General features: G+C 40.7%; 1 protein-coding gene across 1 annotated transcript in view; it reads left to right on the top strand.

Annotated features, from left to right (window-relative positions):
* Nucleotides 1-6,956: 6,956 nt before the first annotated feature.
* LOC103519078 (ELKS/Rab6-interacting/CAST family member 1-like) overlaps nt 6,957-9,315 on the top strand; it is a gene marked incomplete at its 5' end in the record, with an annotated part of 20,568 nt that continues 18,209 nt past the window's right edge. The window contains one exon of the mRNA XM_026830688.1: nt 6,957-7,011. Coding sequence (XP_026686489.1) covers nt 6,957-7,011 — 55 coding nt within the window. The remainder of the gene's footprint in view (nt 7,012-9,315) is intronic.

Here is a 9,315-nt window from a genome sequence, read left to right as displayed (position 1 = left end):
TTTATTATATTGTAAAATCGTATTATAAATTAATAAAATGATTATTAAAACTGGATTTTCGTCTTTTTTTTTTAGAAGAGGTTTGACAGAGGGAACTGTACTTAACTACTAAGGACTTGTCGTCCTGAAAGTGAAGAAAGAAGGAAAATAGGATAGGAGAAAGCCAGCCGTTCCGAGAACGAACCTTATCAGTTTAGGATAAAATCCACTCCGGGCCGGGATCGGACCCGCGAACTAGCGCTTACAAGGCAGACGCACTACCTTCCAAGCTAACTAGGCTGGCTAGAGTCTCCTTTATTGGTCCACATGTACAGTAGAACCTCGATTATTTCAACTTCCATTATTTCAACTCCAAAATCCATTGTTTTTTCTATCTTTCAAAGAATCAGAGGATATCCTATCTTATCAGAGGAAAAGATCATTTCAACTACCCCCGTCCCCCATTAGTTGAAATAATCGAGGTCCAAATGTATGTCAAATCGCCAAGTCGAAACTTGGAACTTTTTTTCATTTGTTCCAATCAGTCAGACAGCATAGTATTGACCTCTTTTGCCCACACATAGGTACTAGTATTAGTCATGCTGAAACAAAGGTAAAGAGGTGACAAAAGTCCTATTGATGTTTGTGTCAAAAGCCTGTTCGTAGAGTGTCCCCGCTGAGGTGTAAAAACGTGACTTTTGGAGGAAAATGTGAAAATGGATTTTTTTATTTTTTGTCTTTTAGCCCTTCTTAGATAAGTAGGCAATTAGTGGATCATTGAAACTGTTGAACTCTGTAAATTTTCGATCAAATATTTCAAATAAATACTTCACCTAGGCCTATAGAGGTAGGCTTGAACTAAAAAGGAATTTGAGGAGTAAAAAGAAGGAGAAGAAGGAGAAGAAAGAAGAAGAAGGAGGAGGAGGAGAAATGAGAGAGAAAGAGAGAGAGAGAGTCTTGTGTGTACAATGTACAATATGTAGAATGTACATTCCTACATGATTTATACAAGGTGTCCCCAAAGATAGGTAACTATGTATGTAATATTATATCCGTTCTCGGAACGGATGGCTTTCTCCTATCCTGTCTTCCTTCTCTCTTCTCTTGCGGGATGAAAAGACCTCAGCAGTTACAGTCTTTTTCGTCTTTTTTAGAAGAGGTTTGACAGAGGGAACTGTACTTAACTGCTAAGGACTTGTCGTCCTGAAAGTGAAGAAAGAAGGAAGATAGGATAGGAGAAAGCCAGCCGTTCCGAGAACGAACCTTATCTGTTTAGGATAAAATCCACTCCGGGCCGGGATAGGACCCGCGAACTAGCGCTTACAAGGCAGACGCACTACCTTCCAAGCTAACTAGGCTGGCTAGAATCTCCTTTATTGGTCCAAATGTACAGTAGAACCTCGATTATTTCAACTTCCTTAATGTCAACTCTTTATTATTTCAACTCCAAAATCCATTGTTTTTTCTATCTTTCAAAGAATCAGAGGATATCCTATCTAATCAGAGGAAAAGATCATTTCAACTACCCCCGTCCCCCAATTAGTTGAAATAATCGAGGTCCAAATGTATGTCAAATCGCCAAGTCAAAACTTCGAACTTTTTTTCGCTCGATCCAGTCAGACAGACACAGACAGTAACACAGTATTGACCTCTGCCCACTCATACTAGTATTAGTCATGCTAAAACAAAGGCAAAGAGGTGACAAAAGTCGTATTGATGTTTGTGTCAAAACCCTTCTCGTAGGGTGTCCCCGCTGAGGTGTAAAAACGTGACTTTTGGAGGAAAATGTGAAAATGGATTTTTTATATTTTGTCTTTTAGTCCCCACTATAAGATTGGTCCCTTTACTTTCGTACTCTAAACTGAAAAGTACAGGGATATCTACCTAATTGAAGCCTGGTTTAATCTACTTACGTAGGTACTCGTAATATAAAATTGAGGAGAAAGCTAATTAGGAGAGTGGTAGTTTTGTCATCTCCACTAATATTTTAGGAAAGTGGTGGTTTTGATATAAAATTGAGAAGAAAGCTAATTAGGAGAGAGGTAGTTTTGTCATCTCCCTTAAATTTTAGGAGAGTGGTAGTTTTGCCATCTCCACTAATATTAGGAGAGTGGTAGTTTTGTCATCTCCACTAATATTAGGAGAGTGGTAGTTTTGTGATCTCCACTAATATTAGGAGAGTGGTAGTTTTGTCAAATGCCATCTCCACTAATATTTTAGGAAAGTGGTGGTTTTGACATCTCCACTAATATTGGAACAGAGCTTCTCCTCTTCCTCTTAATTCCTCCTTCTTTTCTTCCTTTTCATGATTCTCTTCTTCTTAGCTACTTAATGGCCTCATCTTCTTTCTCTTTCTCATCTTCTTCTTTTCCTCCCCAGCCTTATCACCTTCGTCTTCTTCTCTTTTCTGTTTCTCTTCCTTCTCCTCTTCTTTTTTGTTTCCTTCTTCTTCGTCTACTTCTTCTTCTTCCAAAACTACCACTCTCCTAATATTAGTGGAGTGGTATTTTTGACATCTCCACTAATATTAGGAGAAATTCACTACATAAAATAGGATAAGGTTCGTACTCGGAACGGCTGGCTTTCCCATGCACTGTTTTTCTTGTCTCTTCAGTTTCGGAACGATAAGACCTTCGATGTTACAGCTCCGCTCCGTTGTTGCTCTCTCTCTTCCTCCGTCTCCCTTCCTCTCTCTTTCTCTCTCTCTTCCCTCTTTTTCCTTCCTCTCTTTCTCTCTCTCTCTTTGTCCTCTTTTCCTCTCTCTCTCTAGCTCTTCCTCCTTCTCCTTCAACTTCACCTTCTCTCTCTCTCCCTCTCTTCCTCTCCCTCTCTCTTCCTCACTCTCTCTCCTTCTTTCTATCTCTCATTAATTTCCAACATGGCGTCCAGATGGTTTATATCTTTGTCTCTTTTTGATAAAAAGTCTTAGAATAGAAAACAACACGAAGAGATAGATAGAGAGAGAGAGAGAGAGAGGAATTCTGCAGATGGCATTACCCCCTGTTGCTCTCTTGGGTGGTATACTTCCCTCTCTCTCTCTCTCTCTCTCTCTCTCTTTGTCCTCTTTTCCTCTCTCTCTAGCTCTTCCTCCTCCTTCAACTTCACCTTCTCTCTCTCTCTTTTCCACCTTCTCCTTTCCTCTTTCTCTCCCTCTCTCTCTCTCTCTTCCTCACTCTCTCTCTCTTCCTCACTCTCTCTCCTTCTCTCTATCTCTCATTAATTTCCAACATGGCGTCCAGATGGTTTATATCTCTGTCTCTTTTTGATGAAAAGTCTTAGAATAGAAAACAACACGAAGAGATAGAGAGAGAGAGAGAGAGAGGAATTCTGCAGATGGCATTACCCCCTCTTGTGCTATAGATTTCTCTCTCTCTCTCTCTCTCTCTCTCTGATGTTATCTCTTTTTCTTTCTAAATGATCCCTATCTTTCTATCATCCCCTCTTTCTTCGTCTCCTTCTTTCCACAGATTCCCACTCCTTTTCCTCCTTCCTCTTCTCCTTCTTCTTCTTCTTCTCCTCCTTCTTCTTCTCCTTCTTCTTCCTCCTGGCGAATTTCTTTTCTTTTTTTCTTCTTCTCTTTCTACTTTTCCCATTTCTTTCTTATCAATTTACATTACGCATTTGGTTAGCTAGCTTTTTTCTTCTTCTCCTTTTCCTCCTCCTCCTTCTTCTTCCTCTTTCTTTTCCTCCCCAGCCTTATCACCTTCGTCTTCTTCTCTTTTCTGTTTCTCTTCCTTCTCCTCTTCTTTTTTGTTTCCTTCTTCTTTGTCTACTTCTTCTTCTTCCTCCTCCTCCTCTTCCCTCCTTCTTCTTCTTGTTCTCCTCCTCCTTCTTTTCAATTGTTGGAATTCAATTTCTCGATTATTTATCCACGGCGTGGATAGATTCCACTCTCAATGATGAAAGGCATACCTATACATACACATTACACTGTTACTCAGTGTTCCACCATAAATAGACTCAATATAAAATGAACACAAACACAAATAAATAGCCTACATATCTCTCTTAAGCAAAACTTCTCGCTTTTCTTCACTTTTGGATGAGTATTTTTAACACTTCATTTCTTGGAAGTATATATTACTCTATTACTCACGCTTGCATGCCAATTTGCAAGTGAATGGAGAAATGTAGGCAAGTAGGCATTGTTGCATGCAGTTCGTTATCGACTTCTGAATTTTGATTATTACCACCATTTATTTTAGTTTTTATTTTAATGTAACTTATTTTCGATCTCAAGTCTCTAGTCCAGTCAAAACCCCTAATAAAAAAAACCCAGTCAACAACTAAATTTAACTTGAACCAATTGGTGATTTTAAACCAGAGGTATTATAGTGACTCCTAAGAACACTTGCGAAAAGTTTAACCCTCCGTCAACAACCCTTTAACTCAATAATGGTCAATTCATAATTGATCCAATTTATTCAACAGTAAAATTTAACATAGGTAATTGCCCATTTTATTCGATAACAGCTAATTCAAACCTCAGGCAACCAAAAGGACTTCAATTAGCTACCTATTTCAAAGAAAAAGGCCTTTACCATAATAAATTGATCCACAACAGCAAAATTTAACACAATCCTCTAATTATTTGAATTATCAAGATCAAAATTCAACATTAACAGACAACCAAAACGCCTTCGACTCAGTGGCCGAAATTGGCCCATTCAGGTCCTCCGGGCCAAAATAAAGAACCAAAACGCCTTCGACTCAGTGGCCGAAATTAACCCATTCAGGTCTCCCGGGCCAAAATAAACAGTGCCCGCAGTTAACCCTTTGACCACGCGTCAGTAAACCCCCCTCCGGCGAGCAACAAAGCGGCCAACATATTTCCCCACCCGCCCTCGAAGCCGGGCGACTACCAGTTCGGCCCAGCGGCCCCCGGCCAAGCGTCGCACAGGATTGAACGCGCGTCCGTCGCGTTTTCCCCCCGCCCCGATGAGGTGAGCTACCGGCCGTTGAGGGCGGGATAGGGGAAAGCCAGCCGTTCCGAGAACGAACATTATCAATGTGTTAAGACTAAACTTTAGGATAACGTGAATCGAACTCGCGACCTAGAGTTTACAAAAAGCCCACTCTGATTCTTAGGTGTAGGGGCAAACAGCTCCAAAGGATGGGTTAAGCTTATACGAATCTACAGGTAAATGTAATAATTGAACTCAAAATTCGGGAATCAACTTTTACTAAACAATTTTTTTTGGGAACCAACTGGTTTCCTCTCCCAACAAAGCCCTAACACTAATCTCCCCTTGTTTCCAGTACTGTTGGAACGGCTGACTTTCTCCTACTCTGTTCTGCTTATCTCTTCAATTTCGGGACTATAAGACCCTGACATTTACAGTTCCCTCTATCAAACATCTTGAAAAAAAAAAACTTTCATTCCGAAAATCAGTATCAGTCTCATCTTCTAGGTCTCATAGAAAAAGTCCCTGCTCTGTTCTGGATTTAAAACGAGGAGCCTCAGTTTAAAAGAGGAAGAAGAAATAAATGAATACCTAAATAGGAATGAGAAAAGAAGAAGAAGAAGAAGAAGAAGAAGAAGAAGAAGAAGAAGAAAACTACATTCGAAAACTTTCAAATAATGAAATCCCGTACAACTTTATTCGTTAGTTTACGCCCCTTCTCCCTCTCTCTCTCTCTCTCTCTCTCTCTCTCTCTCTCTCTCTCTCTCTCTCTCGCTCTCTCCTCTCTCCCTCTCCCTCTCTTTCTTCCTGTCTTCCTTTTCTCTCTCTCCCTCCCTCTCTCTCCTTCTCTCTCTTTCTTCCTGTCCTCCTTTTCTCTCTCTCCCTCCCTCTCTCTCCTTCTCTCTCTCTCCCTCTCTCTCTCTCCCTCCCTCTCTCTCCTTCTCTCCCTCTCTCTCTCTCCCTCTCCCTCTCTTTCTTCCTGTCTTCCTTTTCTCTCCTATAGGTTTTTCCTTCTTCCTCCTTCTAGCTCTAAATTTCTTTCCTATGAATTTCTTCATCTCTATCTCTTTAACTTTCCCATAGAGATTCGCACCCTAGGCGCGCGAACGTCAAGAGTTCGCAGCACCGCCCGGCCTATATAAAGAAAGACAGCATGAAAAATTGAGGAAAAAAAAGGTCTGCGGCGCAATTAAAAGAGTATTCACTCTTCACTCTTATGCAGCATTTTTATGTTTCTTAAAATATACTTCATGTATATATAACCATAATATATCATAGGTATAGGATTACTCTTTGTATGTATTTCTAAACTTTTAAGTATGTATGTGTGCCCAGAATGACCCAGAAAATAAAGGTTTATTTATTTTTGTGCTGGAGGAGGGGGCTGGGGAGGGGGTGTACTGTGGACAGATTGGAGTCTTCGATTTTGGGAACCACTGCCCACTGCTATATGCTATTTTAGGTTGATAGGGTGCCTCAAATGGGAGCACCCCCCCCCTTTATCCTGATTCCCCCTGTATTGAACACCTGGCTGGAGGAAGGAATTTAAAATACAAGGTGCCTTTAAGCGCTAAGTCGTGGTATCGATTCCCGTCCAGGGCGGATTGTATCCTAAACACATTTGTTCTCGGAACGGCTGCAATTCTTCTTCGATTTCGGGAAGATAAGACGTTAGCTGATTCAGCTCCTTCTATCATTCGGTCTTCTATCAAATCTCTTATCTCTAATATTTTCCCTTAAACTTTAGACATACTTTCCTCTCTCCCTTCCTCTCTCTCTCTGTCTCTCTCTCTCTCTCTCTCTCTTTCTCAATTCTTTCTTTCATCTCAATCGCTCCATTTTTTGCTTCTTCTTTCTTTTTCATAACTCTCTTTCAATAAATAATGTACTTTCCTTCTTCTTTTACTGTCTCTCTCTCTCTTTCCCTTTTCTTTCTTTCTATCTCTCACTCTCTCAATGTACTTTCATTTATTTCTCTTTCTCTCTCTCCCTCTTTCTGATCTCTCTCATTATTTATCTTTCTCTCTCTCTCTCTTGTTTTGCCCCTATATTTTCTGCCTCGTCACTGGAGAGCGCCAAGTACTCCCTCATCAATGATCAGTTGAAGCTGCTCAATTCGGAGAACCAGGTGAGTGGGGTGCTTTTCCATTAGGTAGGTACACTGAAACCTAACCCATAAGAAATGAACCTTTTTTCCGCTGGATCTTGCTGAAATTTAACCGCTTCTAACTCCGGACCGGTACTGAGTAAACATGTCAAATAATGTTGAAAACAGTAGGAAATTTTGTTTTCTAACTAATAGACGAATGCACTCTGACGTGGAGCGACTGAAATATTAGCGAAAAAGAGAGAAGGGTTTGGTCCAGTTTGGTGTGACTATGTAGGCTTCGGCTCTCATGGGTTTCAATGTAAATGTAAATATCGGTCTCGGCATGCCTGCTGAACCGCTCTTCCGATCTGATGTAGAGGTTTCTTAGTTTTTAGGGGAATAAATGTAAATGTAAATCCAGTTTCTTTGTGTTATTATGTCACAACTTCGGGGTGCTCACTGCAGCTTTTTCCCAATATCTCAATAATCCTAAAATCCAATGTTTACCTACCATGCTGGCACCGGTCGCTATGCGCATTTATATGTCATAGCTACTCATTTTCCTCACGAGGCTGAGTGGGCCCCGCAACAGCCAGTCACGGAATCAATCATTTGCATGATACAAATTTCTTGACCCCGCCGGGAATCGAACCCGGGTCTCCCGCGTGCAAGGCGAGCGCAGTGACCACTACGCCATGGGAGCTGACCATGGGTTTCAATAAGATCCAAGGAGCACTCCTCGTTTGTTAATTCCCTGAAATTCCTTAGTATTTAAGGAGATTGCTCCGGCCTAGGTTGTTAGCTTGGAACTCTTGGAAGGTATGATCTCCACCCGTGTTAGAGTTAACTGTATCTGCTAAGGTCTTATCGTTCCGAGATCGAAAAGAGAAGGAAGACAGGATAGGAGAGAGCCAGCCGTTCCGAGAACGAACATTATCTGTTTAGGATAAAGTGCGTCCCGAGCGGAAATCGAACCTAGGCGCTACCCTGAGATAATAAGGCCGCTTTTGTTCATTTTACTACCGGTATTTGTTCGAAATCGGGGGAACTCAGTGCTGCCCTCCAAGTTATGTAATTAGGCTGTTTTTACATGTTTTTTTTGGTTCAATTCATCACCGGGATTTGTTAGGAATCGGGGGAATTTGAATACCACCTGATTTACGTTACTCCTCTTGTGGAGGAAACATCTGTTGTACATCATCTGTACCTATTATATGTTATACAGAATCTGTATCCCCTTACTGGGATGAATATTATTATTTTAACCCCAAAAGGTGTCAATTGGTCTTTTTTTGAAACTCCTGTGAAACTAGGAGGAAGGAATTTTAATTGTGTTAAGCATAAACGCTTGTCACGAATGTCGTTCCCCGCTTAATATTCTAGGCCAAATTTTATGAGTTTCCTTGGACTGGAGATGCCAAAACTACCACTCTCCTAATATTAGTGGAGATGTCAAAAATACCACTCTCCTAATATTAGTGGAGATGTCAAAACTACCACTCTCCTAATATTAGTGGAGATGTCAAAACTACCACTCTCCTAATATTCGTGGAGATGCCAAACCTACCACTCACCTAATATTAGTGGAGATGTCAAACCTACCACTCTCCTAATATTAGTGGAGATGCCAAACCTACCACTCTCCTAATATTAGTAGAGATGGCAAAACTACCTCTCTCCTAATATTAGTGGAGATGTCAAAACTACCACTCTCCTAATATTAGTGGAGATGTCAAAACTGCCTCTCTCCTAATATTAGTGGAGATGTCAAAACTACCACGTTTTACTAACCTAACTGGGTAGGTACATTTCAATTGCCTAGTTGTCACTCTACGTACACTATCTGATGCGTTAAATTTCATCACCGGGATTTGTTAGGAATCGGGGGAATTTGAATACCACCTGATTTACGTTACTCCTCTTGTGGAGGAAACATCTGTTGTACGTCATCTGTATCATATGTTATACAGAATCTGTATCTCCTTACTGGGATGAATATTATTATTTTAACCCCAAAAGGTGTCAATTGGTCTTTTTTTTAAAACTCCTGTGAAGCTAGGCGGAAGGAATTTTAATTGTGTTAAGCATAAACGCTTGTCACGAATGTCGTTCCCCGCTTAATATTCTAGGCCAAATTTTATGAGTTTCCTTGGAGTGGAACCACCAACCTCCAGATTCAAAGTCGACCGTGCTAACCACTGCAGCACTGAGGTTGGTTTCATGTGACACTAATAGAAGAAATTATGATAATACCTATTAATGAAGATGCCAAAACTACCACTCTCCTAATATTAGTGGAGATGCCAAAACTACCACTCTCCTAATATTAGTGGAGATGTCAAA

Source organism: Diaphorina citri, unplaced genomic scaffold (assembly GCF_000475195.1).
Source record: "Diaphorina citri unplaced genomic scaffold, Diaci psyllid genome assembly version 1.1 scaffold2523, whole genome shotgun sequence".
Taxonomy (NCBI): Eukaryota; Metazoa; Arthropoda; class Insecta; order Hemiptera; family Psyllidae; genus Diaphorina; species Diaphorina citri.
Note: the sequence above shows the minus strand (reverse complement) of the source record. Positions and strands in the feature narration are given on the sequence as shown.